General features: G+C 41.3%; 3 protein-coding genes across 3 annotated transcripts in view; all 3 read left to right on the top strand.

Annotated features, from left to right (window-relative positions):
* Positions 1–519: 519 nt before the first annotated feature.
* c6hxorf56 (chromosome 6 CXorf56 homolog) lies at positions 520–1,613 on the top strand. The gene has a single exon (XM_034535226.1). The coding sequence runs from the start codon at positions 672–674 to the stop codon at positions 1,347–1,349; it is 678 nt and encodes a 225-aa protein (XP_034391117.1). The 5' UTR covers positions 520–671; the 3' UTR covers positions 1,350–1,613.
* A 1,800-nt stretch (positions 1,614–3,413) lies between these two features.
* On the top strand, positions 3,414–4,931 carry LOC117732337 (metallothionein B-like). The gene is made up of 3 exons (XM_034535228.1): positions 3,414–3,663; positions 3,785–3,850; positions 4,818–4,931. The coding sequence occupies exons 1-3, from the start codon at positions 3,639–3,641 to the stop codon at positions 4,907–4,909; spliced, it is 183 nt and encodes a 60-aa protein (XP_034391119.1). The 5' UTR covers positions 3,414–3,638; the 3' UTR covers positions 4,910–4,931.
* Positions 4,932–11,942: 7,011 nt separating this feature from the next.
* The window catches only part of nup93 (nucleoporin 93), a 27,210-nt gene continuing 16,573 nt past the window's right edge, over positions 11,943–22,579 (top strand). Inside the window, exons 1-3 of the mRNA XM_034534927.1 lie at positions 11,943–12,476; positions 14,272–14,454; positions 15,167–15,284. Of these exons, the coding sequence (XP_034390818.1) occupies positions 14,276–14,454; positions 15,167–15,284 (297 nt within the window). The 5' untranslated portion in view covers positions 11,943–12,476; positions 14,272–14,275. The remainder of the gene's footprint in view (positions 12,477–14,271; positions 14,455–15,166; positions 15,285–22,579) is intronic.

Below are 22,579 nucleotides of genomic sequence, written 5' to 3'. Positions count from 1 at the left end.
TTCAGTCCTGATTTTTTTTTAAGTATAAAAGTTGGTCCCAAGATCCTCACTGTAACATGTTGCTGCTTAGTGTGGCGCAATAGAGCCAATAAGAGGGCTCTTTAGTATCCCTACTCATTTCACATCAGGCTAAATAAGGCTGTCCGTTGTGCACATTGGAAACTTTTACCTGCATGGCTTTCAAGAATTCTAACAATAGTTTCCCTAAATTTATAACCAAGTTAACCTTTGTTTTAGATCAGCAAATTAGTTTTAGTTTGGGCTTTCAGTCCAGAAAGTAAAGGCAAGGAAGTCTGTCAACCCAAAACTGATTTTACTTTAAGGCTTTTTACAAGCAATGTAATCAACTGTGAAACCTGTCACTTTCTCATCTAGGTCAAATGTAATTAATATATTCTGAGGGAGAGCCATTATCAAATGAGTGACCGCAACCACAGGGGTTAATTTGACCTGCAGCTCCGCGGAACCTTTTAATAACACTGTACAATAAAGATAACGTTGTTGCGAGTCGGAACAGTAACAGTGACGGACACAGGAAGTATTGCGTCCTTTCAGATCAGGGAAACATTTCAACCAGTGTTTTCGTCGCCATGGCCTTTCAACAATAAGACTGAATTAGGCGGCGACTTCCTATTATTATATTATATTATAACAAGTTTAAGTGACTAAAGATGCCGAAGGTCGTGTCTAGAAGTGTTGTTTGCTCGGACACCAGAGACCGAGAGGAGTACGACGATGGGGAAAAGCCTCTCCACGTCTACTATTGCCTGTGCGGCCAGATGGTTTTGGTGTTGGACTGCCAGCTGGAGAAGCTGCCCATGAGGCCCCGGGACCAAGCCAGGGTGATCGACGCGGCCAAACATGCCCACAAGTTCTGCAACGTGGAGCAGGACGAAAGCGCGTACCTCAAGCGGGCCGAGGGCATCGAGAGGCAGCACCGCAAGAAGTGCAGCAAGTGCGGCCTGCTGCTCTTCTACCAGCACCAAGCGAAGAACCACCCGGCCACCTTCATCGTGGACGGAGCCGTGGTCAAGTTCGGCCTGGGCTTCGGCAACACCAGCGTCTACAGTCAGAAGCAGCCGGAGGCTCCCAAGAAAGTCCGGGTGATGATGACCAAGCGGACCAAGGACATGGGCAAGTTCAGCTCCGTCACGGTGTCCACCATCGACGAGGAGGAGGAGGAGATCGAGGCCAGGGAGGTGGCGGACTCCTACGCCCAGAACGCCAAGGTGATTGAGAAGCAGCTGGAGAGGAAGGGCATGAGCAAGAGGAGGCTGCAGGAGCTCGCTGAGCTGGAGGCCAAGAAGGCGAAGATTAAGGGCACCCTTATTGATAATCAGTTCAAGTAGAGGAGGCTCAATGGGGGACACAGTTATCCCCTGGAAACCACCATCCACAGTGGATATTAACTGTCAAGTACTGGGCAGTAGTTTGTCAGCCAGTGCTGGAGAGCGCTCCAGTACATGGAGAGGACAATATTTTTGACATATCCATGCAGGACTGATGTGTGTAGGTGCTGCATATTAAGATGGTGATATTGTAGACCTTTTTAATTTCGTATTTTTTTTTTATTTTAATTTTGTACAAACATTAAAAGACCAGATTACCCTGTTTGTTGTTGTATTTCTTGAAGAATGCGTCCTGCGTGTAATGTTCACCGTGGTGTCTGTAAATCCTACTCAAGTCTGCAGGTGTGGCTGATCTGTAAAAACTGCCAACTGTGCTGAGGTCTTGAACATGTGTGTTGGTGCACACTGCTTAAATAGGACTCTCTCAATCATAGAATCATTCTGAAAATTCCTTCAAGAAATATTTCCAAATTTTCTACATTTGTGTTTTGGATCATTAGGACACACAAAGTTGTTGCAAGACATCTCCTAAGGCTTTTCTGGTGAACATACATTTCTGACATGTTAAAGACTAAATGATTAATAGAAACAAATATTTGCTAGAACTAATCGGTATTCCAAATACTGATTTGTTCCCAGACCTTTACTCACAGAAGACACGTTGACATTTCACAGTAGGAAATGCGCAGGTCCTATTTAAATAATTGATGGCTGCATTCCATTTTGCTGCTCCAGTGAGTCACACTCATGATTTTAGGCGTATGTCTGAATAGCATATAGCCGTCTTTAATTATATTACATTAACAGTGGACAGCAGCTAATGTCTGACTTTTCAATATGGATACAAAGTAAACGGCTATACACGACAAATTAGAGGTCTCATTTATAAAAAAGAGTGGTAGGATCCACACCCAATGTGTGTGTGTGTGTGTGTGTACGTCCAAAAAAGAGGAAATGCACGTAACGCCATAACATTTAGATTTATAAAACCTTGCGAACTCCTTTGTAGTCAATTTCCTTTCCTAAATCCCAAATCAACCTGTGAACGTGCTGAGCTGCTGATCAGGGTCTTTACGGTGAATCACGCAGACGACCGAGACGAAGGACGCTCGCGCACAGCCACTTCTTCTGTTGACTCAGTCCGGGCGGAGTGTCTATTGCGCAACCAAACACATGGAGTCTCACCGCACTATCGATATGTTTACAGCAGTCAGACTGACTGATGCCAAAGTGATCGTCAATCGGTGGAATCATTTAAAAAAACTGATTGTATATGTGAACAGTGCATTTACTTGTGTTTCTTCTGGTATTTTGACGAGGACTGATAAAGAAGATAGAGTCATTGTATGAGAGCTGTCACTGCTTTATTTCCAGACTTTGATAATGTATGTGCAGGTGGTGAAGATTTGCCAGGTGAGGTGTCTGGAGAAGGTATGTGACATCACCATGGTGACTCCTCTGATCCAGTGAGCTCTAATACTCCCATCACACAGCTGTTTACAGTTTGTCACAGCTGACCACGAGTGTCTAGTCCGTCTCTCTGGTCTGAAGAGAGCAGACAGCACTGATTAAATATTAAGCAACATTAGATTTGAGGTTTGATTTTGGTTTATATCTTTAACAACTGAAATGTGTGTCTATAGTTATTCTCACTTAAATCACAAATAACACTCCTGATTTGACTGTTTGTGATCATTATAATATATAAGTGCAAAGTAAAATGTGATTTAATGTACAATTAAATGCGAGAGGCCTGATTATACCTGTAACGATGCCATTTTATTTATATACAATCCAGATTCACCGTTGCTAATTCCCTCGTGTCTCCAACATGCTCGTACGCATGCGTCAGAGTTCGTACAGGTGCGCACATTCTCCGGTAAAGTTTGTTTAGATCACAACGTTTGCGTTGGAAGCGTCGTATATGTCTCTTTCAGGTCCCGTTTAATGCGTACGCAACGGTTATGAAGGAGACCCCTGAACGTTGTGAGCGCATGGCTTGATCTGAGCATATATACCTACCCTCACATGCGGCGAAGCGGGGCTTACGTAATTTTCAGACACCACAACAACTGTCACTGGGTCGATAAATAAGAAGTCGTGTGCACAAACCCCTTTGTAATCATCTCCTAGGTGCCTGCGAGCTGCGTGACACAATCAGTCTGCACCCGGTCCTGTTGTCTCGAGGACGCTATAAAAACGCCGCACATTCTCACATTTCCACAACACGGACTCGTCTGAGACTATCTACACAGCATCTCCACGCGAAGACACGACACCGACTGAAACATGGACCCTTGCGATTGCTCCAAGAGTAAGTGCTCTTCGTTTAGGTTTGGTCTGAACGTTTCCCCTGATGTTAGTTGTCTATTGTGTTTGACTATTTTGTCATCGGCAGACAATGTGAAGCTGATCTGTGCGTTTTTGTTTTGCAGGTGGCACCTGCAACTGTGGAGGATCCTGCACTTGCAAAAACTGCTCCTGCACCACCTGCAAGAAGAGTAAGTCAAATTACCACCTCGCTCGATTATGTGACGAGTAATTTATTCGATTCATTTCCATCCCTTCAGAGTGACCGTTGGATGCAGTTTGTCTTTTCCACCGAATTGACTACGATGTTATATTTCCTCAGCACTCTGAAATTACTAGTAACTTATCATTTTAAAAATCGTCACCCTAATTGTTTCTTGTATGTCTATAAATGTCGATTACATGACGAGTAATTTGTCGGTGATTTTAATTTTCTCCCATTCAAAGATTATTTGAACTGATATGTTCCTAAAATTCTCTCAAATATTTTAAATGGGCTATACAATTGTAAGAGTTCCTCAGCACTCTGATTAGGCTGAGTGACGTAGTTCATAATCAAAGTGTACCCTACAGGTGAGGTACACGTTCTTGAAAGTGTATCTTGATATTGTTTCCAAAGGGTTACTTGATTTATTTAGTCAAACTCCTGATTGATTAGCTGTGACTATTTGTTTTACTTTCAATGTACTTGTTTTCCTACATTGGACATTTTAGTTGCTTTTCAATTATGTTCCATCGATGCACCTTTTTTGTATTGAGGTTGTAAGATCATTCACTGCTTTCCAAGTCTCCTTACTTTTAGATGTACATGCAGCAGATGCCCTTACAACAACATATTTACTTTAGCATGCAGTATGCTTTCAATTAGGACATCCTATTTTTGTCATAACTTTTTATCCCTTGTACTTTGCCCCTCTTGCTTATATCTGCTGTGCAAAGGATTGAGTCAGAAAAGCATGGTGGCCTATCCTGTAACATGTGGCCAGATGCAATATGGCATCCTTGAATTTTTGGAATTCAGCATTATCTTAAAACATGCACAATCTTTTTCTGGTACACCTAATAGTGCGGTAGTCTGGTTAATGGACCCACAACTGATCTCAAAAGGGATTTGCCTGCTTTTGAAGGAAGGTTTATGTATTTAATTTCGTATTTCAGGCTGCTGCCCATGCTGCCCATCCAGCTGCAACAAATGCGCCTCTGGCTGCGTGTGCGAAGGGAAGACGTGTGACACCAGCTGCTGCCAGTGAGGAGCCTGTAACATCAGCTCTCTTCTGCTCTTGGGATGGAGCCATGTGACCAACTTTGACTTGTGAATTGCATTTGCAAATAACTACAGGGAACGAGTTTTGTATTTTTCTTCAATGTTGAAATAAACTTGTTTCCCTCACATGGATGTACTGTCTTTGTTTAGCTTAAAGGGGTCAAAGCAGTGTATGGGGTTAATTTATTGGAGCATCAAGATGATTGTGCTACTCGTGGCAGCCCAGGCTTTGGTTGGGGTTTTGGTTCAAGCTTGTTCAGAAAGTAACGTCAACCAAAACCTGATTGGAGGTTCTCAGACTCTTGCTTTGTAAGTGTTTTACAAGCCTGAATAATTCACTTTCATTTCAAACTCTGCCTATTTCTTCAAATCCCCTCGATTCATCAGATTATTGGATCCACATCTGGCCACAGTTTATGTAAAAGTAATAAAGGCTAAAGCCCATGTAGGTCTCTTCTTTCTGGCTCTTGGCGAAGAACAACTTTATTAAACATGTTATATACAGGTACATGGCAGTTGAACACTTACATAAGGTGATGATCCAAAATATAAATGAATTCTGCAGTATGACTCAATTTAACGTAAAAAAAAAATTATTTGCTGATGTGGAGCGTAAAAGTCCAGTAATAAACTGTTTAACAAGCAGGGCTGTGATTAGTCTGGTCTGTATTTAATGGAGAAACCGGTTGCATAATCTGAAGTAGCTCTCAGGGTTTGACCCCACATACTAGATCGGTCCAAACTAAGCAACAGGCTCTAGCCTAGAAGCATTCATTCATCTGGGCTTTGTTCAAGCGGCAGCCAGTGGATTCCTCTCATTTGGCAACAGCAAGGGCTGAAGTAAAAGAGCAGTGACGAGCCCACATTTTTCTTAGTCTTATTTTCAGGAGTGATAGTTACTGAAAGTCAACTTTTACATTGGGAGGCAGTAGGTGTGTTTGATAACGAGTAGCAAGGCATAGCATTTGGGCTGGATGCAAGACTTCATTATGAAATGTAACTATAAATGTAAAAAATGTAGAGTGGAAAAGTTTAGTTATTAAAGTTAGTAAAAATATATTTCAAATGAAATACATGTGAAAAATATCTCTTTACTCATCAAATAAACCACTGACTGACTATGTATAATGAACATGCACAATATTATTATAAAAAGGGAATGTTTTAGATATAGATAACCTTTTGAGAAAAATATTATCAATTTATTTTACAAGAGTTTAATTTGTTAAAAATAGGTGAAAGCAGAAGCAAAAAATGTGTCCAGAGAACAAATATATAGTTTTATAATTTAATATGCTATATTAAATTAAATTAGAATAATTAACAACTGGAATATTTATATTTATTCCGAGCTGTGTTGATGTCAATTTTTAACTGTTCGCCTACCATACAAAAATCAAGAGGAGGTGAATTGGGATGCAATCATTTAAATCTTCATATTTCACGTTTTGCAAGCAGACACTCAGAGTTCAACAGGGATACATTCAGTCTACTAATTTACTAACTTACATTGCACTAAACTCCCTTGATACCAGTAAGTGTGGTGCTTTCGCCTTCACTCTATAAACCGGTTCTTTCACATGACCTCTTGACCGCAAAGGAGTGGTGAAGTTTTGCTTAACATGCTGGCCCTGAACATTTAAAGTTTAAAAAGAGTTCAACCATGTTGGGTAGCTGTACTATGTTGGATCCATAAACAAATGCATATCAAAGATGATTACATTGTTACAATGAAACAGTTAGCAATACAATATATAACTTTTACAATGGTTATAAAATTCACAACATGTGTGATTCTCCTGCAAAAACAATGCCCATTAACAACCTACAATCGCATGTTGTAATGTCACTAAAAACCGATGGCCTTGAAATGAAACCAGAGACAGGAGAGATGTCACGGGGGCTGTCGAGGTGGAAGGTGAATGGTTTTCCGGAAGCGATTCCTGCAGGACGACGTGACGCCGCACGGAATTGGATGGTGAAAACTAAACAACCAGACAATCGTAGGAACCTGATAGAGGATTCTGTCGTAAAGACACGTCTGTCAGGTGGAGGGCGGAAAAGTGAAGTTTCCAAAATGAGGAAACGTGGGGATCTAAAGGAAGCCAGGGCGGATCGGCGCAGCTGTGTTGGGAATGGACCAGAGTGGGGACATTCGGTGGCAGTGGAGAGTGATGATAGCATGGAAATTAGCCAAGGTATTGGGAGAAATTGGGAGAAAAGAGATGGTGCATTTGGCTCGTCAAGCTCAAAGAAAAACAGGAGTAGTGGGGAAAGGGGTGGAGGACCGGAGTGTCCGGACGGATTGGAGTTCAAGATTTCTAAGGTTCGGAGAAGGGGGGGGGGGGTTCCGCCATGAGCCCGGTGAAACTAACCACGGTGTTGGAAAATCAGATTGGAGATATTCTCATGGCGAAGGTTTTGAGGGACGGAAATTTGTTGATTGTGTGTAGAAGTGAAGAGCAAAGAGTACGAGCGGACAGGATTAAAGAAATAGGGAGGTTTAAAGTAGTGAGCACTAGTAGTATCCAAAGAGGGAATGAGTGGAGTAAGGGATTGATTTGGGGGATGCCGGTTGGAGTCACGATGGAAGAAATTAAAGCAAACCTCAAAGGAGGGACTGTGAAAGGAGCCAGAAGGCTACAGGTAACTCGAGAAGGGATGAGGAAGGACAGTGATGATTATGTTGTGCTGGAGTTTGAGGAAAAATAACTGCCAAATAAAGTATCTTTAGGCTACTTGAGTTACGGCTGCACGGTGGTGTAGTGGCTAGCACTGTCGCCTCACAGCAAGAGGGCCGTGGGTTCGATTCCCGGTCGGAGCGGTCCTTCTGTGTGGAGTTTGCATGTTCTCCCCGTGGCAGCGTGGGTTCTCTCCGGGCTCTCCGGCTTCCTCCCACAGTCCAAAGACATGCTGCAGGTTAATTGATCTCTAAATTGCCCATAGGTGTGAATGTGAGAGTGAATGGTTGTATGTCCCTACATGTGCCCTCGATGGACTGGCGGCCTGTCCAGGGTGTCCCCTGCCTTCGTCTATGTCAGCTGGGATAGGCTCCAGCGCCCCCGCGACCCTAATGAGGATAAGCGGTATTGAAAATGGATGGATGGATGGAGTTATAGTGTGAGGGAGTTTATTCCAAAGCCTATGAGGTGTTACAATTGCCAAAGGTGGTGTGCGAGGGATTTCAATGCACATAGTACGTTATGGGATGGAATAAGAACAGATGTAAACGGGGAGGTAATAGAAGAGTTACTAGAAGGAAATAATTTGGTTTGCTTAAATGATGGCAGAGGGACTAGGTTAGATGTGCACACGGGGAACATGTCGGTACTAGACCTAACTATTGTAGGAGTTTAGCAGGGATATGTGAGTGGGAGGTAGAAGAGGAAACGTCAGTGGGCAGTGATCATTTTCCAATAAATTGTAAAATAGCAATACAAAGTAGTAAGGAACATGGAGAGAAGTAAGTGGGTGTTTAGTAGGGCAAAATGGGAACTTTTTAAATATATATGCGAGCAAGAAGTGGATGGAATAGACTTAAATAAAGATATTGATGGGATTGAGGTTTGAATGACATCTAGAATACTGGAAGCAGCAAACCAAACAATAACCAAAAGTAAAGGAAGGAGGGAAAGAAAGGCGGTCCCCTGGTGGACAGATGAGTGTGGGAAAGTAGTGAAAGAAAGAAACAAAGCTCTTAAGCTATTAAAAAGATCACATAACTTCCAGAATGTAATACAATACAAACAAGCATAAGCAAGAGTTCGGAGAACAATTCGGAGAGCAAAAAGAGAAAGCTGGCGGAGTTACTGTAGCAGAATTGGGAGAGCAACGCCTGTGGGAGAAATTTGGGGGATAATTAGAAGCATGAGAGGGATTAGAAGGGTATGGCAGTATCCAGTATTGAAGAAAGGGGAGGAAACGGCTGCGACAGATGGGGAGAGAGCAGAGATGATGGCCAAAGCGTTAATAGAAATCCACAGCTCGGCCAACCTGACAGCAGAAGGTAAGAAAGGAAGGGAAAGGACACGGTCAGCCCATCCTGGTATTCTGGAAAGAAGAGATTATACTAACAGTACAATGGATACCCCATTTACCTTGGAAGAGGTTAAAAGAGCGATCGAAAGAGCCGGATTGACATCACCAAGGAAGGATAAAATATGTTATATAATGCTGAAACATTTAGGTAGGTTGGCAATGACGAAACTGTTAGCTTATAATAAAGTTTGGGAAGTGGGGAGGCTGCCTAGTGCATGGAAAGAGGCTGTGATTATCCCAATCAGGAAACCAGGCAAAGACCCATCAAACCCAACAAATTATAGGCCTATAGCCCTAACATCTCATGTAGGTAAAATTATGGAGAGAATGATAGCAGACAGATTCATTTTTTATATGGAGACCATGGGATTGATAACACCTCATCAAAGTGGATTTCGGAGAGGTAGAGGAACTATGGATCCAATTATTTGTTTAGAGACGGAAATAAAAAAAGCCCAGGTAAATAAGGAGTCAGTGATGGCTGTGTTTTTTGATGTGGAGAAGGCATATGATATGGTTTGGAAGGAGGGGTTGTTGATTAAATTAAATATAATGGGAATAGGGGGCAGAGTATACAATTGGATTAAAGACTTTTTACTTGACAGAGTTATACAAGTCAGAATTGGGAAAGCACTATCAAGAAGCTACCCGGTGGAGAATGGTACCCCTCAGGGTAGAAGAACATATACCATATTGAAGTTAAGTTACAAGAGGCTGTGAATGAAGTAGAAAGATGGTCTTATGCATGGGGATTCAAGTTTTCGGTGGGGAAAACTAAAACAATCTGGTCTACTAGAAAGAGAGGAGTGGAAACTCGGATAAAGATGTATGGACAAATGATTGAACAAGTGAAAGTGTTTAGGTTTCTAGGTGTGTGGTTCGATGATAAGTTGACATGGAAGGAGCATATTCAGAGGATAGTTATGAAATGTACAAATATTTTAAATGTGATGAGGTGTCTTACAGGGTCAGAATGGGGAGCCAGCAGGTCGGCAATGAAAAATATTTATGTCACTCTGATGAGATGAGTGTTCGATTATGGCTGCGTGGTATTTGGATCAGCGGCAAAAACGATGCTTAGAAAGCTGGAAGTGATGCAATCTCAAGCTCTGAGACTCTGTTGTGGGGCTTTAAGAACAAGTCCTGTGTCTGCTCTTCAGGTGGAGGTGGGCGAGATGCCGCTGCAGTTGAGGCGTAAGCAATTAAAGTTGAGCTATTGGGTCAATCTGCAAGGACATTCTGGAGACAAGCATCCAACCACAAAGGTACTCCTGCCATGTTGGGAAAGTGAAAGGGCCAAACAGGACTGTTTTGCGTGGAGCAGTGGAAAACTCGCAAGGGATATGGCATTGACTCAAATAACCTTCACTTCTGCAGTACCGCTATCGACAACACCACCTTGGTTATTTCCCTCAGTTTCAGTTGATAATTATTTTCTTATTTTGAACAAAATCCAAGGAATTAATATTGGTAATATTGCAGGAGTGGTGAAGGATAGGCTACATACAACATGTCAATCATTTACACCAGTATACACAGATGGATCTAAAGATCCTAATACAGGTAGAACTGGATTTGCTGTCACCATTCCATCCTTTCAGTACGAAGTCAAACGAAGATCATCAGACCATCTGTCGGTGTATACAGTTGAGGCATTGGCCATTTTAACAGCACTGCAGTGGGTGGAAGGACCCAAAAGTCATCATTTGTTCAGATTCCAGTTCAGTATTATTATCATTACAATCATTTACATCAAATAGCAGGCAGGATTTAGTCAATGAAATGTACGAAACACTGTTCCGACTTAATCATTTGGGCATTCTGGTATCATTCATGTGGGTGCCAGGACATAGAGGGGTGGAAATGAAGCGGCAGACACGTTAGCGAAGGAAGCATAGGATTGTGACAGCAAGACAGACATTTTATTTAGCAAAACAGAAACTAAATCAATAATCAAAAGAAACATTATACAGGAATGGCAGCACAGTTGGGACTCTCTATGCTATTCAGAAGGAAGTTGGCAAAGGGAGGATAACCAGAGGAAACACTGCAGAAGAAAATATATTAACCCGACTGAGGATTGGACACACAAGGCTGAATAAAACCATGCAATTAATAAATAAACACCCAACAGGATTATGTGAACACTGCAATATGCCGGAAACAGTAGAGCATATAATTTGCCATTGCCAGAAGTTCATAGTGGAGAGAGACAGGCTGAAGAGGAAGCTGGAAGTAGAGGAAATACAGTTAAAGGATGCATTAACCTTGGGTGCAGGAAAGGTGTTGCAATATCTGAAGGAAACTGGGTTGAGAGGAAGGATATAGGTTAGGTGTTAATGTACAGATATATATATATTTTTTTTTTCATTAATTTAATTTAATTAAATTGCCTCATGAACTTATTTGAAGTCAGCTCAGAAAGGAGATTTTGACAGGCTCTCATCTTGAAATGAAACATCAGAATGTCCTGATTGTCTCTGAGGGACATCGTGAGATGGTCTACTATGCATCAGAAGTGAAATGATTTCATAACTATGGGTCATTCTTTTTTAAATATTATCTAAATTTAGCCATAAATGGTCTTGTGAACTTATTTGAAGTCAGCTCAGAAAGGAGATTTTGACAGGCTCTCATCTTGAAATGAAACATCAGAATGTCCTGATTGTCTCTGAGGGACATCCTGAGATGGTTTACTATGAATCAGAAGTGAAATTAGTTTTTAACTATGCACCATTTTCTTCTAAATCTAGTCCGAAATTAGAGATACGTTTGCTCATGAATGGGATTTTCTATATCTTTTATTTTGAAATTCAAAATGTCCCAATATTGGAAGAGTTACCTTCCTATTGTTTTCTATTCATCATTCATAAAATTCATGATTAGTTTAATCTATTACTGTATCTGTATTTAAAGGCGTATTTCATCGTATCACGTTCACCGGAAGTTTGCTCTTATTTTGAAGTCAGTTTTACACGCTCGTACCGTAATGCCTAGTATATACGTGTACTGAAAAAAACCGTGCGGGCTGACTTGACTGTGATTTTCGAAGTGGAGGCTGGCTTGACCGCAGTCATAAAACCCCAAAAAGAAGAAGAAGAAGAAGAAGAAGAAGAAGAAGAAGAAGAAGAAGAAGAAGAAGAAGAAGAAGAAGAAGAAGAAGAAGAAGAAGAAGAAGAAGAAGAAGAAGAAGAAGAAGAGTTGTCACGGGCTTCGTTTTAGGTTTGAAATCGGACTGTTTCTATTCGGTGCGTGCGCAGGACTGTTTGTCAAAGTCCTCCCGTTCAACTGGCGGAGCAGCGCGGCTCTTCACATCTCGAAGAAGGCGAGCAAGAGCGACTTCCGGTCCGCTCCTGGTCTCGTCCAATCAGCATCGATTCTAGAATTGCCGGGCCAACTCCTAACACACTATACATGTTGTCCGTTACCTCGGCTGAGCAACGTTGAACAAACTGTAAACACATTCATTCGAGGGGTACGGGCAGCACCATACTTACGTCAGTCCCACACAACAGGTATGAACTCTGTCTGTTATGGTGTGCAACTAAACGTTAAGGTTTAAACAAAAGTTGTTAAGTAACTGTGAGCACGCGAAAGAGCATTAGCCATGTAGCCTTCCAGCTAACTCTGTAGCGCCATTCATTATGACACGAAGCTAGTTAACGTAACTAGTGGAGCAAACTCAGCTGGGCCGGAAGGAACACTGTCTAAACACGAGGTTGTTGTCATAGTTGTAACTTTGCTTCACAAAAATGTTATTTGTTGCTACTGTTGTCACAAGGAAGGATAGTTTCTTAACTAGCTAGCCGAGGTGCTAGCGTTGTGGGAACAACTACTGAGTGCGCGCGCGCTGCAGTTGTCATGTTGTTTGTGTCAGCTGTCAAAATAATTCAAGTAGGTTACACTGTTTGTTTGTCACGTGCTCTGTACGATATGCTTTTAATGTGATGGTCCATGGCAGTGGTTAAGTCTGTATATAAATGTTACATATCGGATCGCTACAAGAAACCTTCATATTAAAAGAATCAAGTAAAGGGCAAATGCCATACAAACTGAATTATGTGCATCTTTATGTTGCGTAGAGGCCAAGAGCGGTATTGCCGACAGATTTCAATTATAGCTCGCAACATATTGAGAAAAAATTTTTTTTTGGATCTGTGAACTTAGTTAAACAAAGTTTTGAATTATAAACTATGAACTGAACTAGTTCATTTAAAAATGTGTGAACTATGAACTGAGCTAGTTAATATAGAAAGTGAACTTTCCCAACACTTTTTGTTGTCCGATGAAAGAATAAAGTTCTACTCACAAAATGTCAAAAATGTCATTTTTAAAAGTTATATTATAAATGTTTGCCTGCATGTCTGCTTATGACAAGGTAAATACAGTTAAATTACCCCCACATTTCCAGTTTATTCCTGTTAAATCCCGTTTATTCCAGTGGAAAGTTTCCAACTTTGAATATTCCCGGAATTTTGCAACCCTGGTAACAACTAACATGTGTATGAGATAATGCAATCATAGGTGGATCAGTTTTGTTCCTGATGTGTCCATGTACATGTATACATTTATATTTCTGTAGTCTCAATTTATACAATGTCCCTATTTACTCAGTGACAGGTCTTTTTGGTAGTGTTTGCTCTGTACTACAGTATGTTGGATTTGCAGCTATGACCCTAGGTAAAGTGCTGTCTTTTTAGTTTAATATTAAGTTGTTGTTTTTTACTATTAGTAACTCCTTCCTGCTGAATTCTTCAGTCAATGAGTCCTTGAAGTCTACAACCCACAAGTTTCAGCAGACACTTTATATACTCTCTGGTGATGCTCTGCCAGGCCTGTGCAGCAGCCATTAGTTGTGTCTTGTTTTGGGTTCTGTTGTTTGGCCTTACGGCTGGTCTTTAGCGAGTAAAATACACCATCTGTTGAAATGAGGGCAGATAAACTGGTCACTAACATTTCACTTATTACCTTCAAACGTTAAGGGTCCTTTGTTGTTGCATCTATCTAAGCAGAAAAACATTTGTTAGTATAATTCTGTATTCATCCAAATAATTCCATCCATAAAAAGCTGTTCACAAAGTATTTATGTGACTGCTCAAATTGAAGGGGAGAGTTGTCATTTTGAGCTCATAGTAATTGTTTGATGCCAAATTGAATGTGACGAAGCACAGAAGTTAAACAAGAAAGAAAAGCCGTCCAACTCCTTACAAGCCTCATTTTGTACAGTGTATATATCTCCCAGCTATATTTAGAATACTATAAATATAACATCATATAGTATCTTTGTCTTTTCTCTCTCTCTTTCTTTAGAGGTATGGATGCAGAGGGTTTCGGGGAGCTGCTGCAGCAGGCAGAGCAGCTGGCTGCCGAGACAGAAGCTGTGTCAGAGCTGCCGCATGTTGAGAGGAACCTTCAGGAGATCCAGCAGGCGGGGGAGAGGCTTCGTTCTCGCACCCTGAACCGCACCTCACAAGATGCTGCCGACGTCAAAGCGTAAGGAATATGTCCCATGCACATAGTCATGCATCACAGTCAGAACATCTCTAGTGTTCCTGTATAGTGTTCACAAAACCTATGCAGGTTGTAATAAAATACACACTTAAATTACTATTCACCTGCCGCTTTGATGTGCCGCTTTTTATTCTGGTAGAGGTGACATTTAAAGACATTTTATATAATGTTCTCCTGATTGAATAACCTTCTACTAAGGCTAGAAATCAACATATTACATATTTTTAAAAAGTTACACCTTTTCAAAGTTGGCTGGATTGGCCATGGATACAATATTACTTGGTGCAATTAACTGCCAAATTGTTGACGACATTTTAAATGCAACAGCACATCTAAAACATTTTCTTTGCTGATCCCCGGTGACACATCTGCACAATACAGGTTTCTGGTTTTATGAAATGTGTGAGTTGACATGTCATTGAGTCATACTCAACAGATTCAGTCTTTTATTAATACTATATATTTGATCATTTGTTGTATTGTCCTTATAAATGTCCAAACACAAACCCTGTGTAATTGGTTTGGAGCTTCCATGATCTTTAGCCAATAGGTAGTACTGTAATAATAGTAGCAACGCCTCTTGTGACCTCTAGTGGTCATCAATCTAAACTACCGTTTTTCTGTCAGTCTTGCTCTCAGTTAAATCCTTTCATTACATTCATTAATTCTTACCACCTCTCTGTCTTACTCTCAGGTCAATCCTCCTTGGTTCTAGAGGTTTAGACATCTTCCACATCTCTCAGAGGTTGGAAAGTCTGAGTGCAGCCACCACTTTTGAGCCCCTGGAGCCGGTCAAAGACACTGACATACAGGTATGAATGACCTAATAAGCCACAAGTCCAACCGGGTGCTAGCTTTGTGGTTTCATGACACCTTCCTAGCTTTGCTTTGTCAAAGAAAGACTCGCCAACATGGAGTGTTTTTTTAAACGAATGCTTGTTTCAGATATCAAAGCAATAGAGAGACTAATGGCTCAAAGGAACTTTTTTTGGCTGAGCATATGTTTAAACATTGGCTTGCGGGGAGATTGCGTTTGCCAGATAACCAGGAAATACAGTGTGTTTTTAACCCACAGCAGTAACAATAATTAGCTATAGTTATAGCTATAAGATCTGCCCTCAAAGTGTTAGTTTAAATCCCCCAAAAATGTCTGGTTTGAAATTTATTACGAGGGGCTTGCAGAGGTGTATGTTTTTGGGTTAACAAATGTACAATACACACAAGAATCTCAATAAGTTGGTTGCTTCCATGGAGAAATAGGGTACCAGTCTGACGGGCTTCTTTTTTCTTTCTTTTTTTGCGAACCATAGAGAAAGATTATTCTGGTCATGGAAGATATTCTGAGGAGCCTTTCCTTTCCATACATGACACGTGTGGTTCTGAAGGCTACGCTGTGATCGTGTTAATCGGTACCTGAACTGTGTCGGAATAAACTCACATTTCTAGTAGATATGTAGTTTGTACTCTCTCATGGCAAGTCAGGCGTAAGAAGGTAATAGAGTGGTACAATGGTTAGCTGGTGAATAAATGTGGGGATGTGGAGTTAGAAAGAAGTGACCGGACCTCTGCTCGCTTCTTATCTCTGCTTGAGGCTACATTAATCGCTAAAAGCATAACATTGTTTTACGAAATTTCCCCCCTGGGGAAGAATAAAGTCTAATCTAATCTAAAATACGGATCTTCAACAAAACTGTCAGCGGTCGTGTTGCATTGTGGGTAATGTTGGTGCCAGGTTAAAAAGAATGAAAATGGATTTTGATGCTTTTGAACACAAAATCAAACTATAGAAGTGCATTCCCAATTTGTTGCAGTTAACAGTGGGTTATTGAACTAATTTAAGCATTTATTCTTTTGTGGTGTTAATATTATGAACAGTGCATTACTCCCTGACGATGCTCCACTTTGTAACGACTCAACAAGGATATTTCCCGCTTCCTCTTTTTCTTCCACTTGATACGGGTTTCCTTTTTACCTCTCTTCACCGCAGCTTTCCCTCTCTCTGCATTTCCCTGAGCTCCATCTGTTTCTCTCTTCTTTTTTTACCCTGCTTAATCCTCTGCCTAGATCTGTTCTTTCATCTCTCCTTTTATTCTCTCTGACCTCTTCAGCCATAGATGTGACACCATTTTGTCTCACTCTTTCTTACTCTCTCGATAGACCACTTTCTGCCATTCATTCCATTAAATTTACACATTTTTCATTCCTCTTGGTCAGCCGGATGTATGCTAGCCTGGGTGGGTTTGGCTGATTTACTGGAAGAGCACTTAGCTTCTGGCAACATGGACACACACACACACCACACACACACTCTCTACTCTTGATCTTATACCCTTACTGTTTATAAGAAGACCGTACATTACACATTTCAGAAGAAATGTGTAATATCTTACTAAGTAGAATAATTACTCTGCTGTGTAAAACACAGCTCCATTTGCACAACATATATATAGGTATATATATATATATATATATATATATATTTATAGGTATATATATATGTGTTATGTGAATGATTATTAAAACAAATAGCATTGCAGACCATGTTCATTGAACAAGTAACAGCTACCAAGATATAGTTATGATTAAGCCGGTTTCATAGACTAAATGTATGGTTTTGTTAAAGCCCCAACATCTCCATCACATCTACTTTTCAGCGGTGAAATGAGCCGTTTCTCCTGACAATATTTTTAACCTTGGTTTAAGTCAGAATATTCTGATGCCATACTTTGTACTGGACTGAACTATACCGATAAGTATTTTATGTATTTCTTGTACATAATATGGATGAGCAAAACATGGCACAGTGGCTTTAAAGATACAACATTATTCTAATCACAAAATAAGTAGTTATAACATATTGCATTACAAAGTATAGCATTTCTACTTTTCTGGTCAGTCAACATCTCTGACTACCTGGCCAAAATGGAGGTGATTTCTAAATCTAATAAGCTGGCTGCTGGTACTTTGGGGGATTTGTTTTTCTAATTAAGATCATGAGATGATAACCAAACAGTTGAGACTAATTGCAAATTGTAACTAATTGTGACTCTAATCTCAGTCTGAGTGTATTTGGATCGATGACAAGGAAACAGAGAAATTAATCATACTCAAGAGGCCCGTTCAGCAAGAAAGAACAAAACAACACGGAAAGCTTGTGGTGAATTCTGCTGTTCTGATCAGCAGCAAAGCAGCCCACTGCAGTCCCTCCTTCAGATCTCCATTTTAAATCCTCACTTTACGTCACCAAATACAGAGAGGAAAAAGAGGTTAATTGGAGCTGAGATATTACAAGATGGCAACTCGGCACCGGGTAGACATTCAACTTGTTTGCAGAAAAGAGTGTTACAGTATTCTTTGCGCACACAATTTTACACATTGCAAGATTCATTACACTGTAAAGGCTTTGGTCCAGTAGTTAAATGTTAGCGGCTAAAGGAAATTCACATACTGTATCATACTTTCCCAGACATCTTGAAAGAAATCCTTGTATGTGAAAGATGCAACATTACAGATGTGTGTGCGTGTTTGGCATGAATCAGCTGACGCATGCCTCTGCAGTTCTTGTGTCTCTCTCACACACACACACACACACACACACACACTTAGGGAATTGATGTGTGAATGATGTGTCGGTATGTATTGCTGACTACAAATTAAAGAGGATCTTACTATATTACTTACTATAAATATATACAGACACAGTCCTAGATTCCGGGCTTCGTGGAAGTGGATCATTATGTGCATGCCATTTTTGTAGACTATATTCAGTTTGTTAATTTTAGGTTTTCATCCTGTTTCTCTCCGTGTATAGTTAAAGCATGGATGCATTTATGCCTCGCCCCATTCAGATTGTTCTGCTCAAATGTAGAGGAAGCAGATACTCCAGAATACAGTTCGTTAGTGAACACTAGAAAATGTAAAAAATAATTGTGATACAATTACAATGTAGTCCAAATGGATGGACATCATTAATGGTTTTCAGGTAGTTTTTCCTCGATGTCCTAGTGACTAGTATTTGGATTTCAGTGAATTTGATTTTACTGACAGATTTGTGGTTCTTATCGACAGTACGCATGGATGCATGTGTAAACAGGGAATTAGACGGAAGCACACTAGGTGGCAACAGCTGTCATCACCACATAGTAGACGTTTTTAGTTTTATGCTCTGCCAGGTTTGCCTTTGCATCGTATGTTCTCTGTGGCGGTAGTTGTCATGACTGAATCGCTTTGGGGTTTGTGTTTGGCAAGTCTGGGTTCTTTGTTTGTCTCATAAAATATTGTGTTCAATGGCAAACAAAGGAGGATTACAAATATATAGAGAGGATGAAACCAAGAGAAAATAGGATGGCAATCAAATGGAAAAACATGGACAGAAAATGAATTTGTACAAGTGGAAGGCTGAGAGCAGTGCTGGTAGAAAAAATGGCGACCATTTTTTTTCTGTCTCCTCATCTCACTCTTCTTTTTCTCTTTTACTTTTGCTACTCTCTGGTTTTTCCTCCCTCTCCCATTTACATCCTTTCTCTCCCTCTCTTTCTCTTCTTCTGCCCTCCCCAATGCCACACACACCCCTCAGCAGTGATGGCATGCGTTCAGCGGATACAGTTGGCTAAGCCCAGAGCATCTGCTGAGATAGATGAACCCTACCAACATAGCTTCACAGGATGTGTGTGTCGTGCACAAGCTCCTTGTGCTGTGTTTGCATGCTTGTACCTGTGTCAGTCGCGATTGATTGCTGGCAGTGTGTGTGTGTGTGTGCAAGTCTACAGTGTGTGTGTGTGTGTGTGTGTGTGTGTGTGTGTGTGTGTGTGTGTGTGTGTGTGTGTGTGTGTGTGTGTGTGTGTGTGTGTGTGTGTGTGTGTGTGTGTGTGTGTGTGTGTGTGTGTGTGTGTGTGTGTGTGTGTGTGTGTGTGTGTGTGTGTGTGTGTGTGTGTGTGTGTGTGTGTGTGTGTGTGTGTGTGTGTGTGTGTGTGTGTGTGTGTGTGTGTGTGTGTGTGTGTGTGTGTGTGTGTGTGTGTGTGTGTGTGTGCGTGTGTTCTGATAGTGGGCCTACATATAGGAATGCCCCCCCCCCCCCCGCTTCCCACATGTGCCTCCCAAACCCTTCATTAACAAAACATGACCCTTAAGAGCATGATTAGCCTCATTTCAAGACAGGATGTCGGAAGCCATCAACCGAGGGGGGAAAATCCATTACTATAATTGCATTGAGCTGAGGGAGGGAGGGGAGAGGGAGGGAAGAAAGGAAGGATGCATAGATGGATAAAAAAGGAAGAAAATTAGTGGGATTGAGGGAGGGGGGAGGCGGAGAGCCATGAGAGATGCTGGGATGAAATGAAGGAGGGATCAAGAGAGAAAGGAGGGAGGGGGGGATGCCAGCGGATGGTAGGGACTGATTCTATATGAATCCATACTTCCTTCTCATGGATCCCCCCCGTGTCTGAGTGTTCAGTTGGTACGTCCCTCCGACAATAAAACCACCATCAGTGAGTCTTGATGTGGCACTTTCACTCGGTACTCTGGCACACGCACAAGAGTCACCGGCCTGCCTTCGAAAACCGAGAAAGGCTGCAAGCGAAGGGCCACGCTGGCTCGACAGGGCACAGGGAACACGCCCCAGCATGGCTTCCACTGCTGCTGCCCTGGCACAGAAACAGGGAGGGATGGAGAGACAGAGGGGCGAAGCAGGTCTGCCAGGCTGTCAAAGCCCAGATATCTGGGCAAAGACAAAGAAACGAAAAAACTCTTCTTTTTTTTTTTACTCTTTACTTGCCTCATCCTGTCTTCTCATCTGTCAGTCTGTCTGCCAGGCAGACAGGGGCTCAGCATGAGTGAGTATTGCCTATACACATGGATATGCACACCCACTCACAGACAGACATGTGTTTTGCCTGTCACACCTTCTTTTTCTATCACCTGTCTGTCTCTTTCCTGGTTCTGCTAGGTTGTCTTTGGCCACGGACGATGGCGATGATTGTATAAAAAGGCATGTTTATAATTGGAGGCAAACATTGCTGTTTCAGTATATATACACAAATGTGTATATATGCTGTAGTACTTTACATATATGTTTTATATTGCACAGAAAGTGAAGGGTGTGGTTACACACACACGCACACTGGTCGGCTCATTGTGTCACGGCAAATGAGGACAGAAAGCCTCCCATTCGTACTTTCATGATGACTGGCACAGAGAGCAAGGCTCCCTGTCTCCATTCCCCCTTTAACTGCTCTTTGACTCTGTCCTTATGTAGCCCTTCGATTCCTCGAGACCATTTATCTCTCCACCATATTTCATAGTGTGTAATGAGCCAGATCGAAAGGGTGAAAAATCAGACTTACTGATTTCCCCGAAAATACGGTGAGATTGCAGACAGTGTGACTAACTTGTCCGAAAGGCTAATAGAAAGAGGGCCTGCATGTGCCGGCACAGAGGATGCGCACATGCCTGCATGTGAACATGCATATTCGAAGACTCGCCTGAATTACAGAAATTTTAGAGGAATGATTTGCCTACAGATCTTCATTATAGATTATAGCAACAATTAGAGAAACTAATTTGGAATTTCCATCAGTTTTTTTTTTTTTTTCAAATAAAGGCAGATTAGCCCTCCATTCTACCTTCTTTACCCAGTTCAGCTTTTATTGACGCACATTTTCCATTTGTAATTCACAGCAATTTTATCAGTTTTCTGAATTATCTCTCCTTTTTTTTGTTCCTGTCAATTCTGGGCTGTCTGGCCAGTAGGCTGTGGGTGTTCATAGTGGGCTGCAGATTTCTGAGGATACACAATACAGGGGTGGGGCAACTATAAACGTACATCTTTAGATGCACCTATTGCCCAGCACTGAATTGATCCTTGCCATTGTCTTCTGCTTGCATGTATTGTTTTTTTCAGGACGACGCCATTGTATGTTTAATTTTCCCAACCGGCAACGAATAAAATGAGGAATTGAAGCATCAACATTGTTAAGCCTGAGTCGGAATGAAATTCTGGGTACAGTTTGTGTCAGACTAAATAACATGCCAATGCCTTTCAGCTGTTCAGTGCAAATCCAAATTACAAGCACGTGACGTTGTTCTTGTGTCTTTTTGTGATAAATCCTCTCTGAATTTAATAATCCTTACGGGGCAACAAAGTTTGTAACGGTAAAAAAAAATATTATTTAGATCCATTTCTTTGATTAGTAATGTCTGATAGCTGTGACATTTCTTGTTCCTAAAGAGTAAAAGTATAAATCTGCGCAAAAATACTATTAATATTTCTTGTGAAATCGAATAGCATTTCTGAAGAATGGGAATGTTGGCCACAGCGCTTTGCTAAGTTATTAATTTACATTTGGCACAAAAAAATGTTGCATAGGCAAAGCTGTTGGCAGTGCTAGTGCAGCTGGCAACAGGCAAATAAATGACAGCGATGAAGCAAAAGCCCGGCAGAGTCATTCAGTGGTGCCCGACGTGCCATCAAGGCTGTAAGCCCCTCCCGCATGTTTCCAGAGAAGATGACCATCTAATTTCACCTCCAATTTACTGGAATAACTGTCAGTCATCACCAATGAGTAATGCAATCTCATGTTCTCTTGTAGTACATATACCCCATAAGCCTCTGTGACAACTCCTTTTTCCATGCAGTTCTCCAGTGAGCGTTGACCTGAGCTCTCTGGTTGGAGTGGTTAAAAATAGAGCTATTCTCAGCTTCCTGGGGAAGAATGTGAGAGACCAGAGGGGTAAATGGGCATGTCGATGGGAGAGGAACTTAGTTTCCTCCTCAATTCATTAAAATAGACTGACTCATTTGACCAAGTAAGACCTTTTTTAGTTTTAGCCATTGTAATGGTAGATGATGCCATGCAACTGTAAAAGTAAAAATGGCCTCACAAACTTGAAGTCACCTCTGATTTCTGCGAGAGGATACCAGTAGAATTGTCCCACTACTTACAAAACTTGAGTCTTTGGCTCAGACTCTGCTTCAGTTTTGAAATAAAGATGTGAAGAAGCTTGACTGGTCGTCTTATCTTCCTCTGTTGCTGCTTTGTGACCTGAATGATTTATTTTTCTTTCATTTCTAAAGACTCATTACTGAGCCATTTCAAGTTGTAGCAGACTG

The sequence above is a fragment of the Cyclopterus lumpus genome, chromosome 6 (assembly GCF_009769545.1).
Source record: "Cyclopterus lumpus isolate fCycLum1 chromosome 6, fCycLum1.pri, whole genome shotgun sequence".
In the NCBI taxonomy this organism is placed as follows: Eukaryota; Metazoa; Chordata; class Actinopteri; order Perciformes; family Cyclopteridae; genus Cyclopterus; species Cyclopterus lumpus.
The sequence above is the reverse complement of the archived record's forward strand: the minus strand, read 5'-3'. Positions and strand labels throughout refer to the sequence as shown.